This window comes from Podarcis vaucheri (genome assembly GCF_965113315.1).
Source record: "Podarcis vaucheri genome assembly, chromosome: 13".
Lineage (NCBI taxonomy): Eukaryota > Metazoa > Chordata > Lepidosauria > Squamata > Lacertidae > Podarcis > Podarcis vaucheri.
Window position 1 is genome coordinate 35,208,268 of NC_138751.1, and position 16,729 is coordinate 35,224,996.

At 44.7% G+C, this 16,729-nt stretch overlaps 1 protein-coding gene across 4 annotated transcripts in view; it reads left to right on the forward strand.

Annotated features, from left to right (window-relative positions):
* The window catches only part of IGF2BP1 (insulin like growth factor 2 mRNA binding protein 1), a 70,064-nt gene extending 53,715 nt beyond the window's left edge, over nucleotides 1–16,349 (forward strand). For 3 of the 4 annotated variants that reach the window (XM_082194393.1, XM_082194396.1, XM_082194395.1), the window contains 6 exons: nucleotides 1,447–1,569; nucleotides 1,825–1,941; nucleotides 3,048–3,122; nucleotides 4,953–5,084; nucleotides 6,233–6,346; nucleotides 8,999–16,349. In XM_082194393.1, coding sequence (XP_082050519.1) covers nucleotides 1,447–1,569; nucleotides 1,825–1,941; nucleotides 3,048–3,122; nucleotides 4,953–5,084; nucleotides 6,233–6,346; nucleotides 8,999–9,091 — 654 coding nt within the window. In that variant the 3' untranslated portion in view covers nucleotides 9,092–16,349. The remainder of the gene's footprint in view (nucleotides 1–1,446; nucleotides 1,570–1,824; nucleotides 1,942–3,047; nucleotides 3,123–4,952; nucleotides 5,085–6,232; nucleotides 6,347–8,998) is intronic. The other variant, XM_082194394.1, reaches the window with a different exon arrangement.
* The last annotated feature ends 380 nt before the right edge of the window (nucleotides 16,350–16,729 follow it).

The window sequence follows — 16,729 nt, forward strand, 5'->3', positions numbered from 1 at the left end:
GTCTTCTCCTGCACTCATGCGAAGGCAGGAGGAAAGCCGCAGCAAAGGGGTTATGTGCAAGTGTGCACAACCTGGATTATTAAGCTAGAACATGAATATCTGCACCAGGCCAATGTCATACCATGGTTTGGCAAACAGCAGCATCTCTGTGGGTTTCCGAGCTCCTACTTCTTCCATCTTGCACCTGGGCTCCCTCCTCTCTGGTTTTTGCTAGCCATAGTTTGCGGTGAAGCCTGAATTTTCAATCTCAGGTTAGCTCCTTACCTCCAGACCTCTAGAGTGCAAACAGCTGTTCCAAGATTAACACCCACCGTAGCTTGACACTGACTGTAGTTAGCAAGAAGCAGGAAGTGGAGGGAGGGGTATGTGGCATTTGCCTCCTAGGTGGGTCATAAGGAAAGGGTTAAATGCGTGTGATGTGATTGGCCAGAGAGAAACTGAAAGGAGGAGTTAAGAGTGAGAGTTGGAGTGGTGTGAAAGTCAGTTGAGAGTTGAAGAAGGAAGAGGGAGGTTAAGTCTGTGGGTTGGCCGAGTTGTGTGGTGAGGGAGTGAGAGGAATTGTTAGGTGGAGTCAGATAGATAGTTGGAATAATCAGTTTAAAGTTGTTAGGAACGTATAGGACAGTTAAGGAATTAAGAATAAGAATCTGCCAAGAAAAATTAACTGAAACCATAAGCTTGTTCATGCCTATAAAATAAACTTGATTATTTGTTAATGTTAACAACTGTCTGGACTCCGTGTGTACCCGTGAGGAGAAACGGGTTGGGGGCAGCGAAGAAAGCAATCACAGTGGTGGCACAGGGTCAATAGACCGTCAAACGTCCGGGGGCCCTGTGTGTTCGCCACAGGGACCTATGCATGTGAATGGAGAAAGGAGGTTGTCCAAGGCCCATAAGTCTGCAGTGTTGCCCTTCATTGCCAAATTGTGTGAGTTGCACCACGGTGGCTTGCCTAAAGCCACCTGAGGAATTCCAAGAGTGACGTGAGCTTGCTTCCGAGTTCTCTGCTCCCACTTTATAGCTTGTGCTGCACCGTGCTTCATAATAATAATAATAATAATAATAATAATAATAATAATAATAATAAATGTTTCGGGTTCACTGCTTTGGGGTTGCGGAACAGTTTCTCTTTGTTTACCTTGAGCAGCTGAAACCTGGGTGCATGATGGAAAGTGGCAATGTGCTAAAGTGTGTTTTGGTCCCCTAATTACTGTACAGACGCCACCTGTGCTCAAACGTGTTTCCATGGGTGCAGAAGTTTATTATACAGAGCCTTTGGCTGCTTTCTTGGCTGTCTAAAGCAGGACAAATTGATTAAACCAGTTTGCAAAAAGTAAGACAAAACCGCTGCACTGCGAGAAGTGTTTCAGCGCTGACAGCGAATTCACAGTAAAAATGAATATTTTGCTTGCCATATTACATTTTCTCGCTCTCTTTTTCTTTTAGCTACAGTCGCACCTGATACCTGGGCTGAACCTAGCTGCCGTTGGCCTCTTTCCTGCCTCTTCCAATGCGGTGCCTCCTCCCCCAAGTAGTGTCTCTGGAGCAGCCCCATACAGCTCTTTTTTGGTAAGCTTGAGCTCAACCTACGCAAAACATGCACTAGCATAGAGCTTTCCTTTTCCTGTAGTGTGTGTGAGCTTCAGACAAAATCACACGCAAGTTCTGCCAAAACAAACAAGCCCATGCACTAAACATTCTGTGACATCATAGCAAGTCAGCCAATGGTGGGTGCATGGCAGACAACAGTTTCAAACCTAGCAGTTTGGGATATCCCGTTGGACTGATACTGACTGGTGACCCCAGAAACTTTTATCTCGGCAGCCTCCTGAGCAAGAGACGGTGCACGTCTTCATTCCTGCCCAGGCTGTGGGTGCGATCATCGGCAAGAAGGGACAGCACATCAAACAGCTCTCCAGATTCGCAAGTGCCTCCATTAAGGTGCCCGTTCCATTCTGTTTAATCCCTATTGTTTGATGCAAGCCATGATGGTGCTAGAAAACAAAGTAGGCACCCCGGGGTCCCATTTGAACTTCAGGGGAGTTGTGGAAGAACAACCTGGAATCAGAGAGTTGTAGAGTCCAATCCCTTGCAGTGCAGGAAAACGCAGCTGTCCCATCAGGGATGGAACCTGCAACCTTGGGATTATCAGCACCATGCTCTAACCAACTGAGCTATCCAAGCTGATCGGCATCATTTGGTTCATGCAGGAGCTTTCCAGTGGATTATGCCATTACACTTGTGTTGATGCAGCTTAGTGGCACTGTCTGTTCTGCTTCCTATGCTAGAGAGTTTCTTAAAATGTGCAGCAAATCTTTTTTTTAGAAAGGCGCAGCCAGTTTGCCAAGAGTGATGCAAATTTCCTTTTATTTCTTCCCACCCCCCTGTTAGCAAAGTCAGGTAAATAACACAGAGAATGCCCAGAGAGAGAAGAAATCCTGAGGAAACTGAACAGAAACAGTGTATAATTTAATAAGAAAGGAACAGAGAAGTTGTGTCCATCTTGGTTCAGGCCTTGTGCATGGCAGGTACCTGCCCATTGCCTGCCTGCTTAAAGGAGAATTGTGGGGCTACCTCAAAGAGCCCTTTTGCAAAGTGCTTTAAGATAGCCTGCCTACTTGTCAGGTTTGGCATGTGAGGCCAATACTGCGAAGGATCTGGCTCTGAGCCAAAAGTATTCCTCACCCCTGGTCCACATGGACTGTCAGCTGTTTTCTAGGTTGGAGAGGCTTTTTCTTGTCCTACCTGGATATGCCAGGAATATGATCGGGGACCTTCTTTCTGCAACCAAAGCATGCACTCCACCAGTGAGCTGTGGCCCTTCTCTAATTGATTTCTGCAGCTGTCTTGCCCTGGGCTCCTTTAGAGGAAGGTGTAGGGCATGCCATCTAATAAATAACAATCACAATAATTGCCATCAGGAATGGATGGATCATCCTTTGGCTCAGTTCAGCCTGAACTCAGTATCTTGGGAGTAGAGGGATGGGGAATGAATCCCAGGCTTTGCTGATAAATGGCTCTTCTGTTCTTCCTCTTGTGTCCTTCAGATTGCTCCTCCAGAGACGCCAGATTCCAAAGTGCGAATGGTGATCATCACTGGACCACCGGAAGCCCAATTCAAGGTTTCTTTCCTCCCTTCTTACAGATCAGTGGCCACAGGGGGACTTAAACATGATTACATGCATCATCTTCATTATTTACTGAGTGCCGTTACTCAGACCCTGTCGCAGGCTTCAAATAGGCATCCAGTTGGCCACTGTGAGATCAGTTTGCAGAACCAGATGTTACCGTTACTGGTTTTTTATCATTATTTAATCACCACGATTGTGTCACAATCCATATGCACAATGCTTTACAGAGTAACACAAGCAGAGAGAGAGAGAGAGAGGTCTCTGCCCTGAGGAGATTACCATCCACATTTCAATAATAAGGGAAGCAACAGTCAGAAAAATGAACTGTATTTTTTGGCAAAGGGTGTTTAGGGAGATAACAGAAGTCACTGGGTTAAAGCTGACCAAAAGTCCAGAGGTAGCATTATTATCACTTTACGATGGAGTGGAAGATTTGCAGGCTAGGAAGGACTTGCTCACAAATTTATTGACAGCTGCACGGATTATGATAGCTAGGAAGTGGAAGGGGCAAGCAGAATATAAAATGGAAGAATGGTACAAAGAGGTGTGGGGTATAGCTATTAATGATAAATTAACATGTGCCATTAAGGTAAAACGGGGAATACGCAGGAGAAATGATTTTGGGAAGATGTGGAGGGTGTTTGTAGAATTTGTACTGTTAAAACAGAAAGGGGTCAAACCATCGCAAGAGGCATTGGAATTTTGGGAGGTTGGATAGTTACAATGGGGTACAGATTTTTATTCTTATTTATTTATGATTATTTATTGGGGTTTTTGTCATGGAGCTCTCAGTGAGCAACAAGACAGCAACTAACTCAACGGCGGTGTGGCTGACACTAAGCTCTAGGCGTGCCCCTCCCTTCTAGCCTCTCACTCTGGATCTCTCCCAGGCAGATGAAGGCTGTGTCGAAGGGGGTGGGCTCCTCCTTTGGACTTGTCTGGCCTGTTGCTCAGCAATGTGCAGGACCCTCCTCAAGTAGGGAGGAAAGACAGCAGGACTTGGGACTTGTCTTAGTCACATGCATTGACTCTCAGCTTCCAATCCTGGAGGGCTCGCCTTCTCCTGACCCTTCCTTGATCACTCAAGTCTCCCATTTCTATCAGCTCCCAGCTTGTCCCATCTGCTGACTGCTCCTCAGTGGCCCACCACCAGGCTCCACGCTCTCAGGTGTCATATTTGGTGCCCTCCCTGGGGGGCTGTTGGGCTGGCAGCTCCCCCCACTCCTCCCCAACCAGCCTGTCCCTGAAAGTTTTAAAATACAGTGGTACCTCGCGTTACATACACTTCAGGTTACATACGCTTCAGGTTACAGACTCCGCTAACCTAGAAATAATACCTCGGGTTAAGAACTTTGCTTCAGGATGAGAACAGAAATCACGCGGCGGTGGCAGCGGGAGGCCCCATTAACTAAAGTGGTGCTTCAAGTTAAGAACAGTTTCAGGTTGAGTACGGACCTCCGGAACAAATTAAGTACTTAACCCAAGGTACCACTGTACAGTTGTACCTTGGTTTTCGAACAACTTAGTTCTCAAAACATTTTGGCTCCCGAATGCCGCAAACACGGAAGTCAGTATTCTGGTTTGCAAACTATTTTTGGAAGCCAAACATCCTCCGCAGGTTCCGATTGACTGCAGAAACTGTGTTTTGGTTTCCGAACGTTTCGGAAGCTGAACAGACTTCTGGAACGGATTCCGTTCGACTTCCAAGGTATGACTGTATAACCAGTGCTGAGTCTCTTAGGCTGGGACAAGGCCAGGGATGTCCCCGGAACTGGTCGATTAATATCCTCCTGGTCTCTTCATTTCCTCCCCACCCTTCAGGCTCAAGGGCGGATTTATGGCAAGCTTAAAGAGGAAAACTTTTTTGGCCCCAAAGAAGAAGTGAAGCTAGAGACGCACATCCGAGTCCCCGCTTCGGCCGCAGGGAGAGTCATTGGCAAAGGAGGCAAAACGGTAAGTCAGGACTGCTGAGGTCTGGTTTGGGGTCAGACCACTGGCACTGCCATGACCCAAGATGGCGTGTGGAGTGTGTCTCACAGTGATGGTGTTTGCTTATTATTGATTATTACTTATTGAGAGCCTGCAAGCATGCTATAAGTTAAAGCTGGGACATGGTTCACACTTTGACACCTGCCAAGTGTTTAGAAGTGGTTGAATCCTAACAGAACTAGACCATAGTTTCGCCCCCCCACATCATATTTTCTTCTCTATTAACATATATAACATACATAATCTATACATTCTTCTATCCAATCTCATTTCACTAATACAATAGCTGACTTCCCCCTACCTCTTTACGGCTTCATCATTTCTCTTTAATTCCTTATCTTTGTACTGTGTTCTAGCAAACTTTCATCCTTCTCTTTATATAATATCTTTCCTCTGCTATGTTTTTGTGAAATTTACTCTAGGCACATCCAAGTATTACTTTGGGAATCATACTTAATTTTTAAAACAATCCCATTCTTTCTCGATTTTTATGTTTGAGTGATTTCTTATTGCTTCTGTCAGAAACACAATGACAGACCATAGTTTCTTATGATACCGGAATCAACACTGTCTTGACAAAAAGGGGCATGCAAGTGACTAGCAAGGAATGTTTTGAAGTCATGCCTGGAAGTGTTTTGCCAACAGTGGTTTGGGCATAACGTAACAGTTTGTGGTGTTACATTTGCACTGACAAAACCATTGTTTGGGGTGATGCTGTGCCCTCATAGGGTACTGTTTAGAACAGCGTCCAGAAATATTAGGGGAGAAGGAGGAAGAAACCTCTAAAACCATAATTTGCATGCCTGAAACACAAACCATGAAGTTTTAACTATGGTTAGTTGAAAGCGTGGTTACCTTTGAACCCAGTCTTATTTTTAAGAGTCTGTAGGAGTAAGTGGAAGGGACTGATAGGGTTTAAGTTACAGAATACAGAATAAGATGGTTTAAGTGAACCTTGAGCGCAGGCAAGCTTGAAGTTCTCTTGTTAGCCTTATTAAAGTGGAGTGAAGCTGGATTGCAGGAGCGGCAGCAGTGCAGGAGAAATGAATCAGGGCTACTTCGTTTCATAAAATCAAAATGCAATTAAGCATTACTGTCTTTCCAATCGACAGGTCAACGAGCTGCAGAACCTGACAGCAGCAGAAGTAGTTGTCCCGCGGGACCAAACTCCCGATGAGAACGAGCAAGTCATTGTCAAAATCATCGGACACTTCTACGCCAGCCAGGTAGGGGCCACAATAGATCATTCTTGCCATTTTGGCGTGGGTGGAAGAGGATAAATAAGAACTGGACTAAAGACTTCCCCCACCTGATAGTGCTGGACTCTTAAGTCCCATCAACTCCAGCCTGCGTAGCCTGGGGATAATGGGAATTTAAGTCCCAACAAAATCTGGAGGGCATCAGTTTGGAAAAAGCTGGTTTAGCAGTATCAGAAGACCCATTCCCAGGTTAAAAACACAGTTCGTTACGCCCAGCAAGGACAAATTGTAGTTCATAGTTTATTGACACAAGCAAAGATCAACCCTTGGTTTCTGAACCTAACTTATTCCAATCACCATGGTTTAAACCAGGGGTCCGCAAACGTTTTCAGCAGGGGGCCGGTCCACTGTCCCTCAGACCTTGAGGGGCCGGACTATATTTTTTGGGAGGAAATGAATGAATTCCTATGCCCCACAAATAACCCAGAGATGCATTTTAAATAAAAGGACACATTCTACTCATGTAAAAACACGCTGATTCCCAGACCGTCTGCAGGCTGGATTTAGAAGGCGATTGGGTCGGATCCGGCCTCCGGGCCTTAGTTTGCCTACCCATGGTTTATTAAACTAACAGCAGGAATCTGGTACATGCCAAGGAAGAGAGGAAGCGATTAAGCCTAAGACTGGAGTAACCTCTTTCCAAAGTGCTTAAATATTGTTTTATGTTATGTTCAGGAAGCCTATGTGCAATTTAAATGGTCAGTGGGTTTTCTGTAAAGGAGCAGAAACTTAAGATTCCTTACACTGACTGACAGCAGCCTCTCTGGGGGCTCAGACAAGGGGACATTTCTTGCCCAAACTCCAACTGTCAGGGATTGAACGTGGGATCTTTCTGGTTGCTCCAGAAATCCCAAACCAGAAAACCAAGAGCAAACCTTGGCTACAGACTGTGGTTTGTTGAGACCGAAGTCGATTGCAAACCATGGTTTGGATGTGGGGCTAAGCCAGGGATCATGGTTTGCTTCATCCCAGTGCAAATGAGTGTGGCAGGCACAATAAGCCGTGGTTTGTTTATTTCTTGAGTGTAGTTATAATCCTCCCTTCACGCAAAGGCCCCATGGTGGAAAATGCACACACATACAGTCAACCTCGGTTCCTGAACGCCTCTGTTATCGTACGTTTTGGCTCCCAAAAACTTGGAAGTAACTGCTCTGGTTTTCGACTGATTTTCGAAAGCTGAACATCTGACGCGGCTTCCATTTTGAGTTTCCCTATTGTATTGAGGCTTCTGCTTTCAGTTTTTGGTTGTCGAACATTGCGGAAGTCAAACAGTCTTCCGGAACGGATTACGTTTGACAACTGAGGTTTGACTGTACTTACATGGAGATCTTGAAAGCATGAGCCAGATTAGAAGGTGAGGGGGCATTCTTTTTTCTTTTCTTTAAATAAATGTAGATTCAGAAAGGTAGCCGTGTTGGTCTGACACAGTCGAAATAAAAATAAATAAATAAAAAATTGTCCAGTAGCACCTTATAGACCAACTAAGTTTGTTCTGGTATAAGCTTTTGTGTGCTTGCACACATCTTCAGATACGAAGAAGGTACTTGAAGAAGTGTGCATGCACACCAAAGCTTATACCAGAACAAACTTAGTTGGTCTATAAGGTGCTACTGGACAATTATTTTTATTTATTTTTTTTATTTAAATAAATGTGTTTTGGTATTAATTTTCAATAAAATCAATGGGAGCAGGCATTCCCCAGACATTTGGGACCCAAGTTGTTTGGGGCTATACACATAACATTGGGAAGGTGTTACCTCCTTCCTTCCTCAGATCTCACATTGATCAATTAGTTTGAACAAACAAAAGTGCCTAAATTTCATGTGAATGGGAGGGACAAGGAAGCGAGGTGGCTCTCTCTGCTCCCAACAGCTGCCTCAGTCCAAGTTGGTTTTGTGGATTTTAGAGCTCGGTATTACAGTGGTATCTCTGGTTACGTACTTAATTCATTCCGGAGGTCCGTTCTTAACCTGAAACTGTTCTTAACCTGAAGCACCACTTTAGCTAATGGGGCCTCCTGCTGCCGCCACACCACCAGAGCACAATTTCTGTTCTCATCCTGAAGCAAAGTTCTTAACCCGAGGTAATATTTCTGGGTTAGCGGAGTCTGTAACCTGAAGTGTATGTAACCCAGGGTACCACTCTACACAACTCCCCAGCACCTTAAGATCCCACTTCCAGCCTGGAAGATTCAGGAACTCTTGACTCCTTCAGATACAGACATACCTTGGATCCCAAACACCTTGGTACTTGGATGTTTTGGCTACCAAACGCTGCAAACCTGGAAGTCAGTGTTACGGTTTGCAAACATTCTTTCATTTCTGCGGCTTCCGATTGGCTGCAGAAGCTTCCTGCAACCAATCAGAAGCCGCACTTTTGTTTCCAAATGTTTTGGAAGTCGAACGGACTTCCAGGACGGATTCCGGTCGACTTCCAAGGTACGACTGTACTTAATGGAGTTTGTCAGCCCCAGCCAGCACAGGTAATGGGAGTTGTGGTCCCGAACATCTGGCAGTCACCCAGTCGGGGAAGGTTGATCCACCATATCAGGTCAGTGCCATTGTTGTAAATCTGTTTGCCCTCTCTCTCAACCCCCTCCCCGAATCTTTTTCTTGCCAGATGGCACAACGCAAAATACGCGATATCCTCGCTCAGGTGAAACAACAGCATCAGAAGGGGCAGAACAGCCAGACGCAAACACGGAGGAAATAGGAAGTTTCTTTACCCCGGGTGTGTGAAAGAGAAAACAAAAGAGAGAGAGAGAGAGAGAGAGAGAGGAAGTGATGGACGAACGGACGACATTGACAACGGATGAAACAAAGCCAAGCCGAAAGAGTGATGAGCTGTTGATTCAGACCCCTAAGAGTGGCTGGGAATCAGTTTACCGTAGGAGGGCATTAGTAACTTTCTTGTAGACGGGTGACGTAATGTCTCACGAGCCAAAGGCAGCGTGCGATTGGCTCCTCGGTCATGCTGTGTGTATATATAATATATATATATGTGTGTGTATGTGTGTTTATTCCTCAGGCATGCAGCACGTATGTATGTAAGGATGTATGTATGTATGTGTATGTATATTTATATATACACACATAAATATGGAGCGGGGAGGGGAATTGGATCGGCCAATAGAAAAGAAAAATCCTAATCGGATCCCATAGTCTGTCAGTCTGTCACAATCCAGTAGCTTGAGGGGGCGGGAGCGTTCTCCCATGCAGTTTGCTGTGCTTTTTACCAGACAAAGGGCAGAGCAAAGGCATGTCAATCACACCCCCTCTCCCCCCAATCAAAAACACTTTTAGGGATTTATTTGGGAAACTTAATCTGCCCTCAACATCCCCATGTTGAAAAAACAAAAGCCACATTAGTTTTCCCAGTCAGCGGGAGAAGGAAAATGGAGTGGGACCAGATTCTCTAGGGTTATCCAACGAACTTTTCTACCTGTTTTTTGGATGACCCAAGTTCTGTTTGAGTTGGTGGTTGTGGAACTCTGTGAGGCCTGGTTGTCAGGGTTTCTTCTTGCGGCCGTGTGCCCAAATAACTGGAGCTGCCGAGTGTTTTGTCCCGGGAGAAGACGCTTCGGCTGACCGCGCCGCCATCAGGAAAGCAGCCTGACTCCAAAGGCAAGTGGAGTCGCCATGTTTTCCACCCCACAACTTCACCTTGCTTGGTCATGGCAGCTTTCATCTCTAGGTTTCTGGTGGCGCTCGGCTCCGTACCAGTTTCCAGAACTGAAAATTGCTCTGCCAGCCCCACTTCTCAGGTTTTCCCTCACTTTGCTGCGGCCCTGAGTTAAGACTCCCAGCAGGCTTCCGCAACCTTGCGCCCCCTAGGTGTTGTTTTTTGGACTACACCTCCCACAACCACTGACCTTTGGCCATGCTGGCTAGGGCTGATGGGAAATGGAGGTGAAAACGTCTGAAGGGGGGCACCATGTGGGGAAGGATGACTTGCAGGGTTGCACAAGTAGGTTGGGGGTTATCTGGACCCATGCGCCCCCATCTTGTGTATACCTGCCCTAAAAGTAAAACCAGCTCCCAACTTTTCATCCCAATGGCACACAGATGTCGTTGAGAGGTTTCCTCAAAATATATTTTGAGCAGAGAATTCTACCCACATATTAAGGCTTCCTCCACCCCTTCTTTCTTAGAAATTGTCAACCGATGGGGAGGGTTTTGTTCTCCTTCAATTGGCCACCGCATAATCCCAGTTGTCCTAAAAACAAAAAGACGTAGGGAGGGAAAACAAGGCAATAACCCTGTCTTTTCAGAAGTCTCCCCCCTAGATACCACACAATGGCTTGATTCAAACATTGATACCAAACCATGGTTTATAGTAGCAATAAAGGAAAAGCCACACGATGGTTTGAGCTTCCTGACATAGAGAAAAATGATGGTTTAGAGTTCCTTGTCTGTTTCCTGCTTCCATTTTTTCTGTGCCAGGACCTCCAGAGCTGGAGAAAGGGTTGTAGCTATGTTCCAGCAATTCAGATAAATTACAAAACATGATTTGTCAGGGCAGACAGTACAGTGGTACCTTGGTTTACAACCATAATCCATTCCGGAGGTCCGTTTGTAAACCAAAACAGGTTTTAACCCAAGGCACGCTTAGACCAATGGGGCCTCCAAAAATTTTTTGTTCGTAATCCAAAAAAAAAAAGGGGTTGTAATCCAAAAAAAGGTTGCAACCCGGGACACGCACTTCCGGTTTTGACGTGTTTGTAATCCAAAACGTATGCAAACCGAGACATGTACAAACCAAGGTACCACTGTATGTCAAACCAAAGTTGAGCTTCCTTAGACTACAACCCCTTAGTCGCTTGCCTGGGAGTAAGCCCTATTAAACTCAGTGGGATTTCCTTCTGAGTAAACACATACAAGATTGTACTGTTAACCATGTATTTGGTGTGGTATCTGAATTGAGCCAGCTTCCTTGAAAAGTCTCCAATTTCCTTAATTAATTAAGGAGATAAGTGCATTCTTTCTCCCTCTCTCTCTTTCCCCCCTGACCCAACTGCTGTTAAGACAGGGAAAGTATTGAAATAATTAGAAAATCAAGCAATGGGGAAGCATGTCAAGATTTTAATCCACCAAAGTCAGCAAATACTCAATTAGGAGTCCTGGTGGAGTGAAATGCAAAACATCGCTGATAAAAGACAGAAATCATGGGAATGTGTCCCAGAAAATTAGAATACTCATGAAATATCAAGTCACCAGATTTAAATATATCCAGTTCGATTTTTTTAAAGAAGAAGCTGTGGCTTGAACCCAGAGAAGCTTCCTGCAATTGTGGAAGCGTCTCTTGATCTGACTCACTCAGCTTTTTGCTTTTTGGGGGGGGGGGCAGATTTTTTATAAGAAACATCCAAACTTGGGTTTTTTAAAAAAACGCACCATCTGATTCTTATAAAAATCCAAGGTTGCAAACCAAATTTTAGTCATGAAGAGCAGATATGACTGAGCAAGTTTTTAATTTTTGCTGAAAACGTATGAATTTTTTTTTAACCTAAGGGTTAAGTAAGCTAAGGCGGCTTTGTCTTTTTATTTTTGTTTTTAAGAAAGGTTATTTTATACTCCGGTGCCACTCTCTTGAATTTGTGGGTGTAAATTTTGATGCTGCAGTCCAGACCCACATCAAACTAAAATGAAATAAAACCTCTTTCCTGCATTAAACGCACACAATCCCCGTAATTCCAAGGGACACTCTAGGGTTTATGCTTCTGCCTGCAGCTGACATGCCTCTCACACTAGCCAGACACTCTCCAGAGAAAAATTGAGCATGCTTAAATCCTAATGAAATCACTGCAGCTTAAACCTATGCAGTGTTCTCTGGAATGTCCCTTCCTAGAGACTTTAAATGGATGTCAAGGTCTTTGCTAGGGAGCAAAGCCGACTGCAATCCTCTGGGGAATAGCCATCTGCTCCCAGGTTCTGTTGAACAGAAGCTATAGTTGCCCCACCCCCGGTCACCTCTGGCAAATTACCTCCTGCTCTAGGATAGACCTGTAGCCAGCTGGTGGCTTAAATGCACATAAGCAGCCTTGGGTGGAGTAGGAAGAGGGTGTATTCATGGACCTGTCCCTGCTTAGGGGACTTGTGCCCCAGGGGGCACAGTGGAGACAAGCGGAGGTCACACAGAGACCGCGCTGGGAATTCCTGCTTCTGCCCTTGATGGCCCAAACCCCCAAAAGGTCTTTGTACAACGTAGCAATGCTAGATCAATGGAAGGTGGTTGTTGTTTTTAAATACACACAGGTCCTTAGATTGCATGACACGTGAGCCATAGCCTGGCTTTAAAACCACACCCTTGGGGTTGGGGTGGAACAGAAGAATAGAAATTGGTTGACATGTTGGCGAAAATTTCTCAGGCCAGAATCCCATGATTTCAGGCACCCACCCAGCCTATGAGAATTAGATCCCCAAATCCTCTTTGGTTAATTCCAGAACAGGTCAGGGTTTCAGAAGTTCCTCCCCATCGCAGTGCTGCGTTACTTAGAGAGATCTTGGCCGGGGAGCTCCACCTGTTGAGGGTCCATCTCTAATCACTTTTGGTATCACGTTGCCCTACTTTCAAGGAACCTCAGTGCTTAGTTATACCAAAAAGAAGGGAAAGATGTCTGCCCTGACCCAGAGAACCTGAAAGCCGAGTGTGTCAGGGCAAATGGCTTCCTCCTTGATCTTAATTCGTATGTTTGAAATGGGTGACCCTGGGGACTTATATGGTGAAAACCTGTGCGTGTCTACTCAGTGGTAAGCCCCATTTAGTTCAATGGGACTTGCTCCTAGGTGTGCATGTGTAGGATAGCATTATCAAGGACCTTGAACCCCAGGATTAAATTACCACCCGCCCCGGGTACTGCTGTAGAAAACAAACCAATGTGTCTGAATCCCGCTCCCAGGGAAATGGAGGAGTCCAGTATGAACAAAAAACCCCATTATATTTGGATTTCGATCTGGGGGTTGGGAAGGGAGGGAAAACCGGGGGGTGGGGTGGGGTTTAAAACCGAAACCAAAAGTAATGTTTTCTTGAGAATTGGAATGACTTGATTTTGGGGAGGGGGGAGGGAAAGATCTTTTCTGCCACAGGAATGTCGAACGTCTTTATGAGGCGATACCAAATATAGACATCAGAAGAATGTAATGTGGTTACTGATCCCAGTCACTCTTACGCGAACTTTAAAAAGAAAGAGAGAGAGAAAAATGTGTTATACAAATATGAATACAATGGATTTGTGAGTATCTGTGAAGGACAGGAAACTGCCGGCCTGGCAGCCAGATTACCGAACAAAGTTTTGTCTCTGCGTTCAGTCAGGCACTTGATGGGTTCAATCTCGCTGTTCCCCTGAAGAAGACCCACCCAATCCCCACAGTGCTCCAGAGAGCTTCAAACTTAGGTGAATCCAGTGCTAATTTTCCTGCCATTTGGATTCAAAATGGATTTGCAGCAGTATCATCCAAAGTATGCTTCTGGGTGTGTTTACGTTCCCCTGTTAACCTAAAAGACCTGCAGGCCTGACTCCCCGCTGTGTAGAATAAGCCCTGCCCACTCACGAGCTTCTAAGAAGGCTTAACTCCTGGTCCGTGTGCATAGGATTGGGACCTACACAGGTTTACATGCAAGCGAGTTCCACTCAAGTTCAGTTGCTCTTTCTTCCAAGTAAGTGTGCATAGGATTTCCATTCTTGTGGCACACCCGATGTTGCTTAGTCTTAAAAGAGCAGGGCGAGCTGCCAAGTCGCCTTTGCAGAGGCAACTGGGGAAAGCAATGTACCAGTCTGCGTACAAATTAGTCGTTTCTTGCACATCTGTCATCCCCAGGGCAGTTCTAAGTAGTGAGCATGGACAACAAAACTAGCCCAAGAGGAATCATTATGTGTCCAAGGCAGAGAGCTAACTATATGACTTTCTCACTTGGGTGGAACACCATGCCCAAAGATCTCAATTCCATTCAGAGGCTGCTGCAATGGTCCTTTCAATCCGAATGTGCAAATTCTGGGGAAATCAAGATTTCTGGGTTTTAAGCTCTCTCAACTTGGGAATCAAATTGCATAGAAATAATTGAGATTTAGTCTAGAGGCATATTTGACCTGCTTTTTGAAGCTAACACCATGATCTTAAGCCAAGCACATTGACATCAGCATGGGTTTAGGGTCATGCTGGATCAAATTTTGCCGTCCCTGAAAGAAGGGCAGAGAAAAAGAGTTCTGTGGGGCAAAGCAATCTTTGCATTGCAATGGACATCTATATTAGCAGAGACAAGACTTCTGTTCTAATTTGACTCGCTGGATGGCCAGGTTTAACCAATACCTTTGGGACTGGGCCTGTTTGGATTGAGCAACAGCAGGCAAATCGAGTTCCAATGTGTTTTCCACGTTCCTAATGTTCGACTGACAACTTTGAATTTTAGATTGAAGCGGCTGCATGGATCTTGCTGTTTACACTGAAGCAATTTCTGTCCTTTTTTATGCCTTCCAACAAAGAGACGTGTGCAGGAAGGTCAGGCATTGCTGTGTGTTTTAAGGGAAAAGGATGGGGAAAATAGGAAAAAAAGAAAAATGAGAGGAAAATGTGGAGGGAAAAAAGCTACCTCAAGGTATGAAGTTACCTCAGCAATTGTTTTGTTTTTGGGCTTGCTGATATTTTATATAAAAGCTGATAGTCTTGAATATTTTATTTTTTTAATGAAAAGAGAAGTTAAGTTTCATAATTTCTTATGAGCCAGAAGTTGTTATGCAGGTCGGCAGTGTTATGAGCTCTCTATGGAGAACGACAGAGACTTCAGACGTAGCGGAAAAGATGGCAGATCTCTCTCCACCCCTAAAAACAACAGTTCGGCCTTTGCCTTACTCCGAGAATCAAATAGTAATTTTCAGCCCCTCAAAAATATGGCTGGTTTAGGATCTGCACCTTTTGATTACAGTGTCCAAATTGTTAAAATTTGTGTGATTAGACGCCACCCTCAAAAAGGCATATGTAAGAAAAGCAAACACCAGACTGCAGTCGAGAGTCTCGTCCTGATTTAAATTCTCTTAATTTGGATGTTGGGGTGAGTTTACTTGATCAATGTAGGTGGTTGTAGCTCTGTGGTTGGTTGCTTGGATTAAAGTTCAGGCCTGTTTATTCTCTCCAGATTTGGATATCAATGGTTTTTGCTGTTTGGCCTGCAAAAGGTGGGATTTCTCAGCCATGTTTTCCATCAGTAGGTGTTGCTGCTTGCACAGATAATGGCATTCTAGCAATAAAATGCAAAGAGAAGTCACTTGAAAACAGCTGGTCCATGGTTGATTGTCTAGGCGAGGGAGATGGTAGCTTCCTCAGCCTCATGGGACCAGACCGTGCTTAATTTATACAAGTGGCCAAGTGAGGAAACCACCAGAGACACCACACAATTGAGGGTCTTTGGTTGCATAAACTCAGCCTTCACTGCAGCAAAACCAGAGAAATCAAAATGGAGGTTTGAGTTAGCCGAGGATTCGGAGGCTGATGATGATCAAGGAGCTACACAGGTCGGGAACAAAAGTTAAGAATCAGAACCCAACTCTTGACCTTGTAAACATTTGACCCTCTTTTCCGCTATGGTGCTGTGACATATTTTACAAAGATTACCTCAGTTTTACTGAGGAGAAGCAGGCCGTTATTTTTTTTAAGAAAAGAAAAAGAAATGGGAGCCAATTTTCGGTGTGGTTTTTGTACCTTCTCAAGGATGAAAAGCGCAACCCCAACTGACGTTATTTGAAAAGGTTTGTGGAGGGTGTTTTGTTTTTTTAAAGGAAGTTGCGTTTGCTACTCTCCATTGCACTTGGAGCAGAAAGCCCTCTGAATGTGTAATTTTCATCTGTTGTAAATGAATTCATGAGAGGCCAGCTTGACACAGATACTTCTACCCAGAGGCTCCTTTACTCACATATAAACTGGGAATTCTGGGTTTTTGAGGGTTGCTGTATTGGGCTGCTCAATGTATCTTTGCTCTTTTTAAAAAAAAAGTAACTACCCTTTTCTGTAGAGATTATAGAGACTGAGAAGAACAGCTCCCAAATTTCCCAGCTTCTAGAATCATCAAGTAGTATCAGATTTTCCTTTCGACAACACATACAGCTAACCATATGGCTCTCTAATCTGCTTTTTTGACTGGAAAACTTTGATGTTAGCCCATGATCAATGTTATGGGGTGGTGGTTTTTTTCTTTTTCTTTTTTCTTTTGGCCCCTTTTATCAGCTTAGGAAAGTTGCAAGATGCTCTCTTGTTAGGAAAGGAAACCAGGAATGGTTTATAAAATTAGGAAGGGGGGGAGGAGAGTATTGTTTCAAATGCATCTTATCTATTCAGGGGCATTGCTAGATCCTTAAAAAAT